The 21561-nt window shown below is 40.1% G+C and overlaps 1 protein-coding gene across 1 annotated transcript in view; it reads right to left on the reverse strand.

Moving 5' to 3' along the window:
• The window catches only part of LRP2 (LDL receptor related protein 2), a 199779-nt gene that overhangs the window by 104533 nt on the left and 73685 nt on the right, over nt 1-21561 (reverse strand). The window contains exons 14-19 of the mRNA XM_082465320.1: nt 20235-20437; nt 18256-18396; nt 11620-11823; nt 4027-4219; nt 1621-1746; nt 807-937 (exon numbers count right to left, since the gene is read on the reverse strand). Of these exons, the coding sequence (XP_082321446.1) occupies nt 807-937; nt 1621-1746; nt 4027-4219; nt 11620-11823; nt 18256-18396; nt 20235-20437 (998 nt within the window). The remainder of the gene's footprint in view (nt 1-806; nt 938-1620; nt 1747-4026; nt 4220-11619; nt 11824-18255; nt 18397-20234; nt 20438-21561) is intronic.

A 21561-nucleotide genomic window follows, 5' to 3' on the forward strand; every position in this document is an offset into this window, starting at 1 on the left:
AAAGGTTGATGAAAAAACTACATTTAGCTATTCTTCATAAGCCATGTGCTAACACTTCTGTATCACAAAGACGAGTCAGCTACCCAGTTGATGAGTATGTGTAGTGGTTCTCCCACAAGGATTCTGACAAGGTTCTTGCAAACATCAGAGAACAAAGAAATGCTACAATATGGACATACATACACTACCAAATGTAAAATAGATAGCTAGTGGGAAGCAGCCGCATAGCACAGGGAGATCAGCTCGGTGCTTTGTGACCACCTAGAGGGGTGGGATAGGGAGGGTGGGTGGGAGACGCAAGAGGGAGGAGATATGGGGATATATGTATATGTATAGCTGATTCACTTTGTTATACAGCAGAAACTAACACACCATTGTAAAGCAATCACACTTCAATAAAGATGTTTTAAAAAATTAAAAATAAAAATAAAACTTAAAAAAAAAAGAAATGCTACAATAATTATTACAAACAGCCCTTGCTGTTTTATTCATGAAAATAAAGAAGCAGTAATGTACTATTTCTTTGCATGATATTTACATAACAGAGTTAAACTGTATAATATGTTTAATCTATAAAGTGCTACAACCATATAAGTTGTCAATATTATTATCTAAAAATTTCTTAAACAAAAAATAAAAGTTAAATATTCAGTCAACTAACCAAATGTTTTATTTATAGATAAAAGCACCATTTCAATTAAAAAAGTGACCAGCTTTTCTGGAATTGTGAGATTGCCAAATGAGGATGAGTTTTATACAACTTGTACAGTATAAATAAGACACACTTCTTTTGCTTCAAAACGTACCTTCAAAGACAGCAAGTCCAAACGGATGTGTTATCTGCTGTATACTGGCCAGGACTTTTCTATCTAACCCATCAAAGGTACTGTGCTCAATTTTATCAAAAAAGGCATCTACCCAGTACAATCGTGAAGAGCTAAAATAATAAAATACTTGGTTATTGGTTATCCAGAAACTAGCAAAGCACACTTTATACTAAGGGCATTCAAAAACAGCACGTTCAGTTGACACATTTATTAAGCAAAGTTTAATAGCTTCATGCTCTCCAGAAAGACAAAACAACTTTTATGAAGTGATTTTCAATTGTCTTAGAAAACTTGAAATGTTATTTTCCAGCTAGGAATTTTAGTTTTCTCCTTATTAAATCCACAAGTTAGGAAAAATATTCGTAGTAACTGATGTTTAAAAGGTTAAACACGTTTCTTCCTTTATCCTCTCCTATAAACTGCTTTTGCATTTGATGTCTGTAAGCTTATTTACCCTGTTACCTTTTCCTATATTCCTTGACAGATTAATTCCTTAAAATTTAAATCTCATATTCCAAAAATCCTCCACGGTGTATATAGGCAAATACACATTTGTTGACACAATTTCCTATCCTCAAGATGCCCCCTGTAAAAATTGCACATGACCTGTACTTCATCAAATCCCTGTTCTACTTCTAGTGGGGTTTGGGTCTTGTCCTATTCTGCTTCCTCTAGCAATTTCCTCAGAATATTCATTACTACATATGTTTTCATCCCAGCAGAAGCTAGCCAACTATGTATATGTCTTCCATAGTAAGTGGGAACTCAGCAATTTGGGATGATTCCTACTTACCTCCAATCAATGGCCAACCCATTGGGCCATCCAAGAGTAGTGTTTACTATAGGCAAAAGGTTAGATCCATCACTCCATGCTCTCAGAATTTTAGCAGGACGGTACCAATCAGTGAAGAATATATACCTAGAAAAGGAGGTAATAAGTCAAAGATGTTAACATTGGAACAAACTACATGACTTAGAGAGATTTAGCACAAACGTAGATTCTCCAGAGACTTGCTGCAAATTAATTTCATTTTCTGTATGCTATTGGGTTTATATAGAAAAATATATCGAAAATACAAATGGTATTAAAATGGGCATCCAGAGCAGAGAACCACTGTGCTAGACTTCAGGACCTAAAACTATTGTCACCAAGTAGATTCTTTAAAAAGACACAGTTCAGGTTACATTTTAAATACTTCATGGTCTTGAAATAAAATAAACTACGAGCAAGAAAACAGATTTTAATCTCTCACTTTCTTTCTGGATTAATCATCCAGGATCCACTAGATCATTCTTTAGGCATCTTCCACAACGAATTAAATTTGCAGGAAAGCATTTCATCCCTGATGAAAAATGCATCCAAATAAACATAACTCTTAAACGATCTTACCCAAGAGGTCTTTTTTTATCCCGAGGAGTGGCAAAAAGATGTGTAGGGAAAAAACCTTTTCTCTTTCATATGAGGCTTAAAAACTAAAATTAGTCTTTCCAAAAGGTAACTTTCTGAAACGTGACTTCATATTGTTTTAAATTAAGGACAGGGGCTTCCCTGGTGGCACAGTGGTTAAGAATCTGCCTGCCAATGCAGGGGACACAGGTTCGAGCCTTGGTCCGGGAAGATTCCACATGCCGCGGAGCAACTAAGCCTGTGTGCCAGTGCCACAACTACTGAGTCTGTGCTCTATAGCCCGCGAGCCACAACTACTGAGCCCGCATGGCACAACTACTGAAGCCCACGTGCCTACAGCCCGTGATCTGCAACAAGACAAGCAACCACAATGAGAAGCCCGTGCACTGCAACAAAGAGCAGCCCCCGCTCGCCACAACCAGAGAAAGCCCGCGCACAGCAACAAAGACCCAACACAGCCAAAAATAAAAATAAATAAATTTATAAAAAAAAAATATGGGGGCTTCCCCGGTGGCGTAGTGGTTGGGAGTCTGCCTGCCGATGCAGGGGACGCGGGTTCGGGCTCTGGTCTGGGAGGATCCCACGTGCCGCGGAGCGGCTGGGCCCGCGAGCCACAACTGCTGGGCCTGCGCGTTTGGGGCCTGTGCTCCGCAGCGGGAGAGGCCGCGGTGGTGGGGGGCCCGCGCACTGCGATGAAGAGTGGCCCCCGCTTGCCACGGCTGGAGAAGGCCCTCGCACAGAAACGAAGACCCAGCACAGCCAGGAATAAATAAATAAATTTATAAAAACAAACAAACAAAAACATTTATAAAAAAAAAAAAATATGAAGGATACATCAGGAAAGGAATTTAACGCTTTTTCAAAACCCAACGTCAAAGATTTAGCTTAAGATAAATTCACTAGAAAATCAACTGTTTAACTCTCCATTGGGCAATAAAATTTCTTATCAATAACATCATTAGTTTTAAAATATGTTAGACACACTGGCTTTGCCATCAGGCAGGCCTGGAATTTGAATACTAACTATTGCTTAATAGCTGTGGGTCCTTGAGCAAGTTACTTTATCTCTCTGAGCCTCAGATTCTTTATCTCCAAAACAGGTCTTGTATATACCTCACTCACAAACCAGCTTTTGGATTAGATGAGATTATGTACTATGTAAAGTGTTTGCTATGTACCCTCAATCAGGCTTTAGTGAATTACCAGTCATCTTTTTTTTTTAACTACTCTATTAAAACACAACTAGCTATCTCAGACTTTATGTTAGCTATCGAGCATATTTAAATAAGAAAGGTAAGAACAAAAAGGCATGGCGTGAAATGCTCTGTCTCTTCTTGTCTGACTCCACCAATAATGCAATGGTTAAACATGAAACTTTGTCTGTGGTCTGAAAGACTTTTTATTCTGAAAACTACTGAATGATTAAGCAAGTTTTGGTAAGCTTTATATCAATACATTAAAGCAGGGAAAGAATTTGAGCCTTTCCTGATAATTCTGCTGCATATTCATTCCTTCTCCACAGAATCTGTGTCTCATTGTTTGGTCCTCTGCGACTGTGAAAAAAAAACCACACTCCAGTGAAGACTGGGAAGCCAAAGCTTAGGAGAAAGTTTTTGGAAGGAGATAAAGTGATCACTTCAGCATATGCTAAAAGGACACAATCTAAGGTGATTTCAATTTACACGGTTCAATCTTGTATTTACTGAATTTGCCAAATACCTATGGCATCACTTTGCAATGACTGTACAAGACATAAGTTTCAAGCTCTTAGGAAAACATGAACACACTTACCCAGCAATAGGATGAACTACGATTGATCGTGGGTTATTTAAATTCTGGACTATTGTGCGCCTCGATTTATCAGCTAGCCTTATGACACTGACACTCCTATAAGAAGCATCTGTCCAATAGAGATTCTTTGAAATCCAGTCAAAACTCAAACTTTCAACACTTGGCACTCTGTTAGCTGTGATAACTTCTCTTCCTGTAAATTAAAATATGGACATGGTTTAAAGTAAGCATATTTTACATGACATACATTTTCCTACCACTGCATATTTAAACTTTGTGTGAGAACTAGAGAATATTTCAGTAATGTGGAATTCTTTTAAAAAATAAAGCAACAGTAAACTGCAAAGCAACACATGAGATAAACCTAGAATCTATCCATCTCCAAAAGTTTGGATCTCAAAGAATAGATATGACTCTGATAAATAGAACCAGGAGTGGTATGGCCTGGATTTACTCCCTTGTTCAACCGTCCAGAAAAAATTTCTCAGTACAGAACATCTGAAGAAGAGATACCTGAGTTCACATACTCACAACCACCACCCACAGACAGCGCTGATAAGCTGACACCGCCAGGTACGACTGGGGGTATCTATGAGGTATTCCCGCCCAACCTTCTCATCAACAGTCTTTCATAGCCACAAAGTTGCCAAGTTTGGAAAAGACCAGCAACCAGAAAGGAAATCAGAACTGGGTACAAGGAGAAAAATGACCACTTTCTTCTTTGTGAATTTTTTATGCCTTTCCCCCTCCTTTTTCTTTTTTTACTAAAGAAAATGTGAATCACAGGAAACTCTGCTCAACCTAAATGTAACAACCTAAAAGGGAAAATGTATAACTGAATCACTCTGCTGTACACCTGAAACTATCACAACAAAATATTCTTTAAAAAAAAAAAAGTGGGGCTTCCCTGGTGGTGCAGTGGTTGAGAATCTGCCTGCCAATGCAGGGGACATGGGTTCGAGCCCTGGTCTGGGAAGATCCCACATGCCGCGGAGCAGCTAGGCCCGTGAGCCACAACTACTGAGCCTGCGCGTCTGGAGCCTGTGCTCCGCAACAAGAGAGGCCACGATAGTGAGAGGCCCGCACACCGCGATGAAGAGTAGCCCCCACTTGCCACAACTAGAGAAAGCCCTCGCACAGAAACGAAGACCCAACACAGCCATAAATAAATAAATAAATACTTTAAATAAATAAATAAATAAATAAATAAATAAATAAATAAATAAAAGTGAATCAGAGTAAGCAATCACATCTCTTTTTTATATATACATTTATTTATTTATTTTTTAGCACCTTTAATTATTATTTATTTATTTATTTATTTATTTTTTGGGCTGTGTTGGGTCTTCGTTTCTGTGCGAGGGCTTCCTCTAGCTGCGGCAAGCGGGGGCCACTCTTCATCGCGGTGCGCAGGCCTCTCACTATCATGGCCTCTCTTGTTGCGGAGCACAGGCTCCAGACGCGCAGGCTCAGCAGTTGTGGCTCACGGGCTTAGTTGCTCCGCGGCATGTGGGATCTTCCCAGACCAGGGCTCGAACCCGTGTCCCCTGCATTAGCAGGCAGATTCTCAACCACTGCGCCACCAGGGAAGCCCCACATCTCTTTCTTTTGAAGGAAGAGAAACAATCCTGGTGCTTTTTCCATTCATTTATTCAGCAAATTGGAAAAAGAAAGTCCTCTGTGTGCTAGACACCATATTAGACATTGAGGAAACATGATATTGCTAATAGTATTAATAATAATAGCTTATACTGAGCACTTACTATGAGCCTGGAACTGGCCCAAGTACTTTACATGAACTCATCCATCCTCACAACAGCTCTGCAGTAGGAATTATTATTATCCCTATTCTGCACATGAGGAAACTGAGTCATAGAAAAGTGAAGCATTTTGAAAGAAATGTGGACACTGTCTTCAAGGTATCTTCAAGGTAATGAAGTGGGAGAGGTTGGGCGAGGCAATTAGGCCAAGAGGGAAAAAAACAGAAGAGTAACAGGTGCTGTGCTGGAGGTATGCACAGGATGGTATGGAAACCAAGGCCAAGTGCGGGTGTGGAGAGGTTTCCCAAAGGAAGTGGTGCATGGGGGGCTGCAGGAAAGCAAAGACGTGGAAGTGGGAGGGAGAGAGACAGGATTCCACACGCTCCAAAGCGTGGCTGGAGGTTAACAAGTTAATGGTAGAGGCTAAAAGAAAGGAAGAAGTTTGGGTGACCACCAGATTTGGTGGGCAGGGGGAGAGGTGGTGCTCTTCCCCTAAGGCAGGGGTTTGGAGAAGTGGAATAAAGGTGAACATTTAGACATATTGGTTTTGAGGTGGTTTGTGGGATATCCAGGTGAGATATCCAAAAGGCAGTTGGCTCTATGGGTCTGAACCCCAGAGAGAGAGTTTGGATGGAGACTTCCATCACCTCCTGTAAGAAGCCTTACCTGACCTTTCCCCTCATTCTCCAGGTGAGGAGGAAAAACATTCAGGAAATGGCCTATCATAAGTCTCCTCACACTGATTTATAACTACTACATAGATTATAACACAAGATACGGAAGGTGAAAAATTATGCAGAAGAAAATGCAGAATAAGAAAAGAAGACCGGACTTCCCTGGTGGCGCAGTGGTTAAGGATCTGCTTGCCAATGCACGGGACACGGGTTCGAGCCCTGGTCCGGGAAGATCCCACATGCCGTGAAGCAACTAAGCCCGTGTGCCATAACTACTGAGCCTGCGCTCTAGAGCCCGCGAGCCACAACTACTGAAGCCCGAGCACCTAGAGCCCATGCTCCACAACAAAGACAAGCCACCACAATGAGAAGCCCGTGCACCACAACAAAGAGTAGCCCCTGCTCACCGCAACTAGAGAAAGCCCGCGCGCAGCAATGAAGACCCAACGCAGCCAAAAATACACAAATTAAAAAATAAAAATTAAAAAAATTAAAAAAAATAAAAAGAGGACCAATGTTGAGCACTAGAGATCACAGTTGTGTATAGGACAGGCAAAGAAGAAAAGACGTGTAAGGAACACTAGAAAGAATCGTCAAGAAATAGAAGGAAATTCACGAGTGTGTTGTCAAGGGGGAAAAAAGCATTTTAAAGAAGACGACTAAGGCGCCAAAGATAAGGATAAAGTTTATAACAAAGAGACTGGAGGTGACCAGGATAAGGGGTTTCGAGTGACATAGTACGAAGAGGTGAGAAATGTGGAAGTAGGGCTACGAAAGTGTAGGCCAAACTTTTAAGGTGCTTGTTCATGAACTTGAGGAGAGAGGGCTGCAACTAGAGAGGAACGTGGAGTGAAGGGTGGGTTGAAGGTTTTTTAGTATGGGAGAGACTTGAGCATATATGATGGGGAAAAGTCAGTAGAACAAGAGAAGTTGGAGGAGAGAAGGGATCATTGATGGAGCAAGTTTCCTGAGGGCTTCATTCAGCCCATCTTGACTTCAACTTGATTTCTGACAATTCAGTTTTTGCATATAAACTCATTGACACTCAACCTTCTCACTCGGAAAAACAGGGCAATTTACAATAATACATCCCACACCAGAGCACAAGCAGTTTAACCACTAACTATAAGAAACTTTTAAAAGGCAATTTGCTCAGCATGTGGACTTGAAATTGATTTTGAAAAACAAAACAAAACAAAACAAAAAAACCCATGATGAGAATTGCAGTTGCCAAAGCAGAAGGAAGCTGACCTGTGGAGGCATCTACAGGAGACTTAGCCTGTGTGTAGCTCAGCAGACCTAATTCTAGTCCTCAGAAAAGATGCATTCTGGTTCAGAATAACAGATTGACCACTGTGTTTATCTCCTCTTCCTTCCAAACTCCTTTTAATAATGACAGTGAAAGAACAGCAGATGAAAGATATCCACAGAGTTTGGAAGAGAAAGAGACTTCTCCAAAGTAACTCACTAAGCGAAAGGAGAGACGTGCCGGCACGGGGGAGCGCCAACACCCACACACACAGAAGCCTCAGCGTGTCTGCACGCAGAAGCACCGGCTCTGAAAAAGGTAGGGGCGGGATGCTAAGGGGCCTAGTTAAAAGTTGGCATCGGGAGCGACTGGACCCAGAGGTTCCTCCCAGACCCTGAGCATGTATGACACTCCTCTCCGTCTACCTCCTCTAACAGACCAGAGATTTTCTTCTCTGGGGGACCTCAAGCAGAGAGGCTGTGGGCTGAGGACACATTGCACAATGGAGGGCTGGGATCGGCACAGAACTGAGCACACGAGGGTTATATATGTGAACACTGAACTGAACGGGCCTCAGCTCCCTGTCCTCTGTACTACTCCCAAAACAGATACTAGCTTCCCCCTCTTACCCCTCACCCCAATAGGGAGAATGGAAGCAGCTACTAAGGAGAAACTGACTATCTCCAGAGAGGATTTTCTGATACTGACATTTGGAAGCTTCCCAACAAAAAGGCTGCCTTATCACCAGCTGATGAGGCCCATTCATACCAACAGCCTTCTGGTCGGTGTTTCATAGCTTTGCTCTTAATATCAAACAAGGCTCAAAGAAATTTGAAGAAAGCTTCCTTCATGAAGGAGAAAGTTGAAACAAACCAAAAGGAAAAAGGAACCCAAAGAAGATGGAAAGAGGAAAATTAATTTTTTTAATGTAATTAATATCTTCATAGAATAAGAAGAGATTGAATTTATGCAGCAAGAACAGGCTTTATTTTTAAAAAGGAATAATCAGAGAGCAAGAAGGGGCTCTTCAACATTGAAAATACAAGAGAAATTAAATATTCGATAGAAAGGCTAAAACTGAAATGCCAAAAAATCTCACAGAAAGTAGAACAAAATGATAGAGATGAAAACTAGGAAAGAAAAGATAAGAAAAAAATAGATAATTAATCTAACATTCTCGAATAGAAAAAGCAAAGGCGGGCTTCCCTGGTGGCGCAGCGTTTAGGGGTCTGTCTGCCAATGCAGGGGACACGGGTTCGAGCCCTGGTCTGGGAGGATCCCGCATGCCGCGGAGCAACTAGGCCCGTGAGCCACAACTACTGAGCCCGCGCATCTGGAGCCTGTGCTCCGCAACGGGAAAGGCCACGACAGTGAGAGGCCCGCGCACCGCGATGAAGAGTGGTCCCCGCTCGCCACAACTGGAGAAGGCCCTCGCACAGAAACGAAGACCCAACACAGCCATAAATAAATAAATAAACTTATTAAAAAAAAAAAAAAAAAAAGCAAAGGCAAGAAAATTCCCAGAATGGGAGAGAAATCTCAAGATGAATGGGATAACCAAAAGATTCTAAAAGTTTCCAGAAATGAACAAAAACAACCTCCCCCAAAAAAGGTCATACACACTGAAATGCTACTCTGGATGCCACAGGACTCTCAACACTGGCTACTAGAAGAGAGTGCAGCAATGTCTTCAAATTTCTGAGGTAAAATTACTTTCACCCTACACCTAGTCAAATGATCAAGTTGGAGGGCAAAATAAAAACACCTTCAGACTCGAAATATGTACCACCAACTCATTCTTCTTAAGAAGCTACTATATAATGTGTTTCAGCAAAATAAGGAAATCAGCCTGGAAAGAGAAACAAGTGGCTTGCCAGAAACAGGAAAACCAGCACAGGAAAGTGGCAGAGGCAAATCGGAAGACAAGAGTTGTGTACCAGATCCAACTGAACAGCAGAGGGGGAAAAAATTATAGATTGTTCTCATTTGATAGATAAATAGATACACAGACAAGCATTTGATAGATCTGTTGGAGCATTTGGGGAAAATATAATAGCTACGTAGAAAACTAAGAAAATGAAGATGGAGCAATTGTTAACTGGAGGAAAAAAGAAATCAAAATTTGTTCAAGAAATGTCATCATGGAATACTACTTGACTTAGCAGCGAACAAAAATTACAACCTAGCTTTTTAGGGAGAACAGGGGGAGAGGGAAGTTGGTAGAGGGGAATGTAAGAGCTAAATCCCTATCTATAACAATGAAAATAAATGTCTAATATGCAAATCAAGAAGTAGTACTGCAACAGAGAAGAACAAACCTGACTCCATATTGAATCTATTCCTTTAACTCTAACCTTTGTGCTATGTTGCCTGTGCTTAGTCATGCTGGCTGTGCACCTTTTGTAAAGGAATGTTGCCTATGGCCTGAAATACACAGGAGAGCCCATTCTCAAGGCTCTGATCTTTAAAGGTGTAAGACTTTTCCATTCATATAGAGATAAAAAGTTGCAGAACAGAGAATAACATTTGTCTTGTTAGTGGTTTATAAGAACACAGTGACCAGATGCACATGGACAGCTGCAAGAACAAAGGATTCCAGCACCAAGAAGTTTGCAACAACCAGCCACACCCTCTCCCCTTTTAGTATAAAAGAGGCCTGAATTCTAACTCGGGTAAGATGGTTCTTTGGGACGCTAGTCCACCACCTTCTCAGTCTGCTGGCTTTCCGAATAAAGTCGCTATTCCCTGCCCCAACACCTCATCTCTAGATTTACTGGCCTGTCATGCAGCAAGCAGTACAAACTTGGACTCAGTAACAGTATAAGCAAAATATTTAGAAACACGGAGACAAATAATAGAACAAACAGGTAAAAGAATGGTAAGGAATTACCTCTAGCGAGCAGGTCTGAGTTGGGGGCAGGGCGGGGCAGAGCAATAGAGTTTTTCATTGAGAACAGCTACAATAATAGCTAACATTTACTGAATATTTACTATTTTCCAGGCATTATTCTAGGTGTTTTACATGTATCAGCCTAAAATTCTCTCAACAACCTTATGAGCTATGTAGTACCTCTATTATTATTATTATTATTCCTATTTCACAGATTTAGGAAACTGAGGTACAAAGAAAGTAAGTAACTTCCCCAAGATTACATAACTAGGAAATGTGAGGAGCCAGGATTCAAAGCTAGGCAGTTTAGCTCCTGAGCTGGCCCCTCTTAGTTGCTATGTTATACTGGCTACTGATTTTTTTTTTTCAAACTTCAGGTTTCGACCCATTAGTGGATTGTAAAATCAAAGTACTGGATCATGCCAACATCCAATAAAGTACCCAACTGGTAAGGTATGACTGACTATAATTTATCTTTCTGTGAGGATTATGAAGATTTTGACAGAATTCCAATCAACTGAAAACTTACAGTAAATCCATATTTACATATAATTCATGTCTTTTAAAAATAAATATTATTATTCCAAGTCCAGCATTTACGTAGTGCAGCATCCCTATAGAGAGGTCATTCCATTGGCTCAGTCTGGCTGCTTGAATATAGGGAACAGCCTCTAGTTAATTAACCCATTAACAGCTTTCATACATTTGACACTGCTATTATGGAGTGTCCATATGTTAAGATTTGTCAATATTAATATTCTTCATTGTCCAATTACAACAATATTTGTTTTAAAAGGCACTCTCATTTGTGACTTATTTTGAAAATAAAGGAAGTGTTCACTTAAACTCAATTCAAAAGAAAAGCAGTAGATTTCTTTTCCCAGTCTAAAAGTATTTAGCAAGCTTAGTAAAAGACCCTGCTTAAGAAGTGAATGCAAAGTTTTAATGAAAAAATTATTAGTATTATTATTGAAGACAGACAAAATATGCAAAAAAAAACCCCTTTAAACCCATTCTCACCTGTGCCATCGATCTTTTGTTTACAAATCATGTCTTTTGTTGTATCTGAAAAAAAGATAGCCTTCTCCTGGGCATCAAAATCAATCCCAACAAAGACGGAAGCATGTCCTGTCACTGGAAGGATGACATCTGCCTGGTGAGAGAGGGTGAGCGGGATGCCACGAACAGCCACATCAGATGAAAAGAACAGAAATCGCTCAGCAGCTGTAGAAAGAGGGACACACACAGTCAGCCACAGCATAGTTCTTGCCTTCTCCCAATTCCAGAGAAATTACTTATACACCCATAAAACACATGTTATAATTCTGCAATGTCATTCTGAAATAAACATTAAAAAAAATAAATCTGTAGAAAACATAGTTGGAAATAATGGAAAGAAGGGAAGAAAAAAAAACTGTGAAGGCAAAACAATCTTGAATTGAAGTATTACAATCTTACTTCTCCCTGAGAAATTTATCCTTAAGATTTATTTATATAAAACATGGTGCCCCAGCAAGATCCTTTTTGACCCACCTCCTAGAGAAATGGAAATAAAAACAAAAATAAACAAATGGGGCCTAATGAAACTTAAAAGCTTTTGCACAGCAAAGGAAACCATAAACAAGACGAAAAGACAACCCTCAGAATAGGAAAAAATATTTGGAAACAAATCAACTGACAAAGTATTCATCTCCAAAATATACAAGCAGCTCATGCAGCTCAATATCAAAAAAACAAACAACCCAACCAAAAATGGGCAGAAGACCTAAATAGACATTTCTCCAAAGAAGATATATAGATTGCCAACAAACACATGAAAAGATGCTCAACATCAATAATTATTAGAGAAATGCAAGTCAAAACTGCAATGAGGTATCACCTCACACCGGTCAGAATGGCCATCATCAAAAAGCCTACAAACAATAAATGCTGGAGAGGGTGTGGAGAAAAGGGAACCCTCTTGCACTGTTGGTGGGAATGTAAATTGATACAGCCACTATGGAGAACAGTATGGAGGTTCCTTAAAAAACTAAAAACAGAACTACCATATGACCCAGCAATCCCACTACTGGGCATATACCCTGAGAAAACCATAATTCTGAAAGAGTCATGTACCACAATGTTCATTGCAGCTCTATTTACAATAGCCAGGACATGGAAGCAACCTAAGTGTCCATCATCAGATGAATGGATAAAGAAGATGTGGCACATATATACAATGGAATACTACTCAGCCATAAAAAGAAACAAAATTGAGTTATTTGTACTGAGGTGGGTGGACCTAGAGTCTGTCATACAGAGTGAAGTAAGTCAGAAAGAGAAAAACAAATACCGTATGCTAAAAAAAAATGGTTCTGAAGAACCTAGGGGTAGGACAGGAATAAAGACGCAGACATAGAGAATGGACTTAAGGACACGGGAAGGGGGAAGGGTAAGCTGGGATGAAGTGATAGAGTGGCACTGACATATATACACTACCAAACATAAAATAGATAGGTAGTGGGAAGCAGCTGCATAGCACAGGGAGATCAGCTCGGTGCTTTGTGACCACCTAGAGGGGTGGGATAGGGAGGGTGGGAGGGAGATGCAAGAGGGAAGGGATATGGGGATATATATATATGTATAGCTGATTCACTTTGCTATACAACAGCAACTAACACAACAATGTAAAGCAATTATACTCCAATAAAGATGTTAAAAAAAAAACATGGTGTCCATATGCTTAATATCTAAATTGGTATTAACTGCATAATAATCCCATCAAAATTCTCGAGTTACATTAACTTTTGTGTAGAGATCTATATCAAAAATCCTATTGCAGTTTGGGGGATATTAAGACCAGCAAAAGAGAAGTTTGACAGCCACCAGGTAAATTTTTTAGAAAGAAATAAAGGAAGGAAAGAAGAAAGGGAGTGGAGGAATGGAGGAAACAGGAAAGAATGGAGTGACATGTAAAATCAAAGAAGGAGACAGTGACAGTATGCCAGGAAATCAAAAAGAAACACATGATTTTTTAAACGAGGGTGATTTTTATCTGAATCTAGGGTTACCTACAAAGTGAACAAATTTGTTTGAGTTAAAATAAGAGAATTTACGTACTAAGCCAGAAGCAGCACCATCTAGGGAGTAAGAATTTGCCAAAGGCATTAAAAAGGAGAGTTGTCAAAGGGAACATAAGAGAAACAAATATTGTAGGAGTGCATTTCATCATCAGCTGAAGCCAAGGCAGTAGCCTATTTTAACTGTGAGTAGATGTGCAGGTGACCAAAGAGGAGGACAGGAAGCATTTAGGGTAAGAATGCAACCAAGAGCATAGAGGCAGAAATAAAGAGAAAATCTGAATTGAGGAGTAAACACTAGATGAAGAAATGGGCCACCCAACACTTAGGAGTTTAGTTTGGAATACAGCAGTAAAGCCAGGTGAGATCAAGATGTGATTACCTGACTTAGGCAAAAGTGGTGAGCTAAGAGAGGTCAATAAAAGTGATGGGAAGTGCTCCCCATTAGAGTTAAGACTAACATCTAAAGTGGAAAGGATATACACATGGTAGAGAAAAGAACTCAAAATTAAATCCTACAGAATTTCAAGAGCATAGTTTGAAAAAGAGACAGACCTGGTTCTTTGAGAAGATAAACAAAATTGATAAACCTTTAGCCAGACTCATCAAGAAAAAAAGGGAGAAGACTCAAATCAATAGAATTAGAAATGAAAAAGGAGAAGTAACAACTGACACTGCAGAAATACAAAGGATTATGAGACATTACTACAAGCAACGATATGCCAATAAAATGGACAACCTGGAAGAAATGGACAAATTCTTAGAAAAGTACAACCTTCTGAGACTGAACCAGGAAGAAATAGAAAATATAAACAGGCCAATCACAAGCACTGAAATTGAAACTGTGATTTAAAATCTTCCAACAAACAAAGCCCAGGATCAGATAGCTTCACAGGCGAATTCTATCAAACATTTAGAGAAGAGCTAACACCTATCCTTCTCAGACTCTTCCAAAATATAGCAGAGGGAGGAACACTCCCAAACTCATTCTATGAGGCCACCATCACCCTGATACCAAAACCAGACAAAGATGTCACAAAGAAAGAAAACTACAGGCCAATATTACTGATGAACATAGATGCAAAAATCCTCAACAAAACACTAGCAAACAGAATCCAACAGCACATTAAAAGGATCATACACCATGATCAAGTGGGGTTTATCCCAGGAATGCAAGGATTCTTCAGTATACGCAAATCAATCAATGTGATACACCATATTAACAAATTGAAGAAGAAAAACCATATGATCATCTCAATAGATGCAGAAAAAGCTTTCAACAAAATTCAACACCCATTTATGATTAAAACCCTACAGAACGTAGGCATAGAGGGAACTTACCTCAACATAATAAAGGCCATATATGACAAACCCACAGCCAACATCATTCTCAATGGTGAAAAACTGAAACCATTTCCACTAAGATCAGGAACAAGTCAAGGTTGCCCACTCTCATCACTATTATTCAACATAGTTTTGGAAGTTTTAGCCACAGCAATCAGAGAAGAAAAAGAAATAAAAGGAACCCAAATCAGAAAAGAAGAAGTAAAGCTGTCACTGTTTGCAGATGACATGATACTATACATAGAGAATCCTAAAGATGCTACCAGAAAACAACTAGATCTTATCAATGAATTTGGTAAAGTAGCAGGATACAAAATTAATGCACAGAAATCTCTTGCATTGTTATACACTAATGATGAAAAATCTGAAAGTGAAATTAAGGAAACACTCCCATTTACCACTGCAACAAAAAGAATAAAATACCTAGGAATAAATCTTCCTAAGGAGACAAAAGACCTGTATGTAGAAAACTATAAGACATTGATGAAAGAAATTAAAGATGATACAAATAGATGGAGAGATATACCACGTTCTTGGATTGGAAGAATCAACATTGTGAAAATGACTCTACTACCCAAAGTAATCTACAGATTCAATGCAATCCCTATCAAAGTACCACTGGCATTTTTCACAGAACTAGAACAAAAAATTTCACAATTTGTATGGAAACACAAAAGACCCCGAATAGCCAAAGCAATCTTGAGAAAGAAAAATGGAGCTGGAGGAATCAGCCTCCCTGACTTCAGACTATACTACAAAGCTACAGTAATCAAGACAGTATGGGGCTTCCCTGGTGGCGCAGTGGTTAAGAATCCACCTGCCAATGCAGCGGACACGGGTTCGAGCCCTGGTCCTGGAAGATCCCACATGCCACGGAGCAGGTGGGCCCGTGAGCCACAAGTACTGAGCCTGCGCGTCTGGAGCCTGTGCTCCGCAACAAGAGAGGCCGCGATAGTGAGAGGCCCGTGCACTGCAATGAAGAGTGGCCCCCACTTGCCACAACTGGAGAAAGCTCGCACAGAAACGAAGACCCAACACAGCCATAAATAAATAAATAAATAAAATTAAAAAAAAAAAAAAGACAGTATGGGGCTTCCCTGGTGGCGCAGTGGTTAAGAATCCGCCCACCAACGCAGGAGACGCGGGTTCGAGCCCTGGTCTGGGAAGATCCCACATGCACAGCAACTAAGCCCGTGCACCACAACTACTGAGCCTGTGCTCTAGAGCCCATGAGCCACAACTACTGAGCCTGTGTGCCACAACTACTGAAGCCCATGTGGCTAGAGCCCGTGCTCTGCAAAAAGAAAAGCCACCACAATGAGAAGCCTGTGCACCACATGAAGAGTAGCCCCTGCTCGCCGCATCCAGAGAAAAGCCCGTGTGCAGCAACAAAGACACAACACAGCCAAAATAAAAAATAAATAAATAAATAAGACAGTATGGTACTGGCACAAAAACAGAAATATAGATCAATGGAAGGATAGAAAGCCCAGAGATAAACCCATGCACATATGGTTACCTTATCTTTGATAAAGGAGGCAAGAATATACAGTGGAGAAAAGACAGCCTCTTCGATAAGTGGTGCTGGGAAAACTGGACAGCTACATGTAAAAGAATGAAATTAGAACATTCCCTAACACCATACACAGAAATAAACTCAAAATGGATTAAAGACCTAAATGTAAGGCCAGACACTATCAAACTCTTAGAGGAAAACATAGGCAGAACACTCTATGACATAAATCACAGCAAGATCCTTTTTGACCCAGCTCCTAGAGAAATGGAAATAAAAACAAAAATAAACAAATGGGACCTAATGAAACTTAAAAGCTTTTGCACAGCAAAGGAAACCATAAACAAGACCAAAAGACAACCCTCAGAATGGGAGAAAATATTTGCAAATGAGGCAATTGACAAAGGATTCATCTCCAAAATTTACAAGCAGCTCATGCAGCTCAATACCAAAAAAACAAACAACCCAATCCAAAACTGGGCAGAAGACCTAAATAGACATTTCCCCAAAGAAGATATACAGGTTGCCAACAAACACATGAAAGAATGCTCAACGTCATTAATCATTAGAGAAATGCAAATCAAAACTACAGTGAGATATCATCTCACACCAGTCAGAATGGCCATCATCAAAAAATCTATAAACAATAAATGCTGGAGAGGGTGTGGAGAAAAGGGAACCCTCTTGCACTGTTGGTGGGAATGTAAATTGATACAGCCACTAGGGAGAACAGTATGGAGGTTCCTTAAAAAACTAAAAACAGAACTACCATATGACCCAGCAATACCACTACTGGGCATATACCCTGAGAAAACCATAATTCAAAAAGAGTCATGTACCACAATGTTCATTGCAGCTCTATTTACAATAGCCAGGACATGGAAGCAACCTAAGTGTCCATCATCAGATGAATGGATAAAGAAGATGTGGCACATATATACAATGGAATACTACTCAGCCATAAAAAGAAACAAAATTGAGTTATTTGTACTGAGGTGGGTGGACCTAGAGTCTGTCATACAGAGTGAAGTAAGTCAGAAAGACAAAAACAAATACCGTATGCTAACACATATATATGGAATCTAAAAAAAAAAAAATGGTCATGAAGAACCTAGGGGCAGGACAGGAATAAAGACACAGACCTACTAGAGAATGGACTTGAGGAAACGGGGAGGGGGAAGGGTAAGCTGGGACAAAGTGAGAGAGTGGCATGGACATATATACACTACCAAACGTAAAATAGATAGCTAGCGGGAAGCAGCCGCATAGCACAAGGAGATCAGCTCGGTGCTTTGTGACCACCTAGAGGGGTGGCATAGGGTGGGTAGGAGGGAGGGAGATGCAACAGGGAAGAGATATGGGGACATATGTATATGTATAACTGATTCACTTTGTTATAAAGCAGAAACCAACACACCATTGTAAAGCAATTATACTCCAATAAAGATCTTTAAAAAATTAATTAAAAATTTAAAAATTAAAAAGAGACAGAGATTTCAGGAAGGAGATAAAGGGAAAGGGGAGCCCAAGGAAACCCTAGATGTGTCCCAAAGGACAGAAATTTACATCTTCCAACACAGCTCTTTGTACAGAGGGAAAGGTGCCTACCAAGGAAGATGCCCGGGGGCTACCAAAAGTTTATTTGCTGTGAAGAAGTGCTACAGGGAGCTGGCCCAGTCCAAGAGCAGCACATACCCCTGTGCTGACCATCAGAAAGACAGTCCAAAACTGATTTCTTACCAACGCAGTGGTAGTCATCCATATCCGGAATGTAGCCGAGCCTGCACTTGCAACGGTAGCCCAAACCACCATTAAATGTTCTGTGGCTGAGGACACAGATGTGTTGACAGCCCCCATTGTTATCTGCACATGGATTGCTAGCTGGAGGGAAAAATGCACATGGTTAAATCTCAATTAGAAATGCATATTTATCCAAGACATGCGAAGCCATTTTGAGACCTGTGGGTGAATTGGGTTTGAAACTCCTTGGAGACCTCACTACTGGTTGCTACTGAATACATCCACATTTAGCTGCTCCCAATGTCATTGTTGCTCTCGAATCTACTCTCAAACTGATGGTGGCAAAAAAAAAAAAACAACCAAGACTCCTGCAACTGGATAACCTTGGGGGTTCTTTTCCCCCCTATAACTGTAACAGACTCTGTCTGCTAGCCTCAGTGACTAAAATATAACTGCCCCCCAAATAACCTTAGTATTATTTTTTACCATTCAAAAAATAGAGTAAATAACTATAACTCACTGGATGCTTATTTTGTAGGACAACTTAACAATCAATGCCTCTAAGAGGTAAATATTATCGCAGTTTTACAGAAAAGGAAACCAAAGTTCCAAAAGGTGAGACAACTTGCTCAAGATTACTCAGTGGTTAAATAGCTAAACTAGAATTCAAATCCAGATCTCATTCCAAAACCCTACATGTCTGAAACACAAACCATTTTATACGTCCAAAAACCACTCTCAAAGCAGTGACATCAGGAAGTTCACTGTACACAAGGCTGTCAGAGCTAAAAATGTCTGCTTTTGAAATTGTCTTCTTAGCCTTTGACTTATTCTTTAAAATAGTCTCTTCACCTTCTCGGGTAGATTAATTTTGAGAAACACAGGCAGGTATAATTCTGAAGCAAATAATAGAAATAATTTAGATGATAAAACTGGGTAATATTTTTGGTCAAGGGCAGATGTGAATTTAGTAGCTCATGAACTGATTATTCCAAATAGGTATTTTCTAATACAGTGTATACTTTCAGGTACAGTATACAGTTTCCAATGAAGTACTTGTTTCCTAGGATGACTGCATTGAAGGGTAGTCATCTGAATCTATCAGTTTAGTGGTTGGTTGGTTTGAGTTTTTTTAATCAACCTAATTACTTTATAGTCTTTCTCCATCCTAGCCAGACCTATCACTTAGCATTACAGTTTTAAAGTGAAATCTGTCTTTCTCTGAATTACTGTTCACTGGTATTAAGCTTTCTTCTGATGTAGTCTAGTTTATTGTGTTTCTTTTCTTTGATGCATGAGCAAATACAGAAGAGAGCTGTATACACAGTCTAAACAGTCATGTCAATTTAAAACCTTGAAACAAACAGAACTTACTGTAAAATAACATAAGTAACATAAGTACTATAAAATAACATTCAGTGTCTGAATCAAAATATTTCTTTTCTTTGATAAGTGACCAGCCTGAGAGATACCAAACCCAGCTGACCTATGACAGACCCAATGCAAACCAAATAACAGGTGTCATAAATATACAACAGAGAAGAAGGAAAAAAATAGCTCTGACACTACCTAAAATGACCACTTAGCATGTCATTTTCTTCTTCTGGGCCTCAGTTTCCTCAACTGCAACATTAGAGGGTTGAATTGGGAGATTCCTCCCGTAGAATAAGGATGGGTATTTTAGTTTGGTTTGTTTGCTGCTCTTTCTCCAGCCTGTAGACAGGATCTGGTATACCGCAGGTGCCAATAAATATCTGTTAAATACACCTCTAAGTTCTTTGTAGATTGGGCATTTTAACTCTGAAATACATCAAGTTCTCCAGAATGCCAACGATCGGCAAAGCCAATTTCAGAGGGTTGAACTCTCTAGATAACCCATCATATATTTGAGAATGCCACCCAAATCTCATGAGAACTTTGAGAAAACCTTTCTACCAAGGCCAGTAGCAAGCATGGTTTTCCACTGCTGAGGGGCCTACCATAGGGCTGCCTGAGGGCATGGTAAACAGTCACTCCAAAAGGCCTCAGGGAAGACCGGTAGTACAGTTGTGGGTCAGTCTCCGTGAACTTGTTTGCCTTCATTACAGCCATCTTTGTCCAATCGGTAAAGAACACATGATCTTCAAACAAGCTTATTGCAAAGGGATGAGGAATGTTCGAGCCTCCATGAATTACTGTCTTCCTGTTACAAAAGATATATACCATACAATTTTGATTAACGATGGAATTAGTTCCAAAAAAAAAAAAAAAAAAAAAGGTGGAATTAGTTCACGTAAATGCTTAAAGAGCTAAAAAATTTCTTGCTACCAATACAGAATATATAGTCAAGATACATTTTAAGATGCAGGTGTATTTCTGTCTATACTCGCTAGAAGGATTTTCCTATTGTCTCTTCGAAAAGAGCCTTGGCACTTAAATTCCAGTCTCCGTCCTCGCTTGTTCTAGATCTTTTGAAAAATTACTGTTTTCCCACCTGCTCTTCATTCTTTTAAGGTTGCTCCACATATAAAAAAGGTCTAAGATGTGAAATATCATTTTGAAATCTGTAGGGGAAAGAGTGTAACAAGGGACTGGAAGTCTGGTAGACAACTTCAACACTTACTCCACGCTCACCACTGACCATTTCTCAGCAATTAGGGAGCAAGACAGTGAGCTGGAGAATTCACCCCACAGCAAACACACAGACTTATTCCTGATGTCACTCTAGGGAGGGGAAAAAGTAGGGCTACCACTGGTATGCCTCTGTCTGACGAAACCGTCAGCTGAGCATATTTGTAGTGGAGGCAGAGTGCCCAGAGCCGCTAAAATGGAAGACAACACAGGTAAGAGGTGCTAGGCAAGGGGAAGAAATCAACACTGCTGCCATGACTGCATCTACAGAAACAGTAATTCACTGAGGCCACATAAGTAAAGTGAGGTAGAGGATGGTACGTGAAAGAAACCTCTTTTCTTTTGGCATAGGAGAAAGACCTCAAAGAAAAATCTCAGCAGCCCTGGAAAACTAAAGAGCACAATAGAGCTTTAAGAAAAGACTTGAAGATACTAACACTGGGAATCACACTGCACGCGAAAAAAACAAAGAAACCCAAGATGGCAAGTGAGTGCAAACTTTGAAACACTCAATAGTGACATAGTACATTAAAATTAATGGGGTTTTTTTTCATTTAGCAAATTCCAGAAGTCTAGAAGACTTCCCTGGTGGGGCAGTGGTTAAGAATCCGCCTGCCAATGCAGGGGACACGGGTTCGATCTCTGGTGCAGGAAGATCCCAAATGCCGCGGAGCAACTGAGCCCATGTGCTCCAAC

Source organism: Balaenoptera physalus, assembly GCF_965194825.1.
Source record: "Balaenoptera physalus genome assembly, chromosome: 6".
NCBI lineage: Eukaryota > Metazoa > Chordata > Mammalia > Artiodactyla > Balaenopteridae > Balaenoptera > Balaenoptera physalus.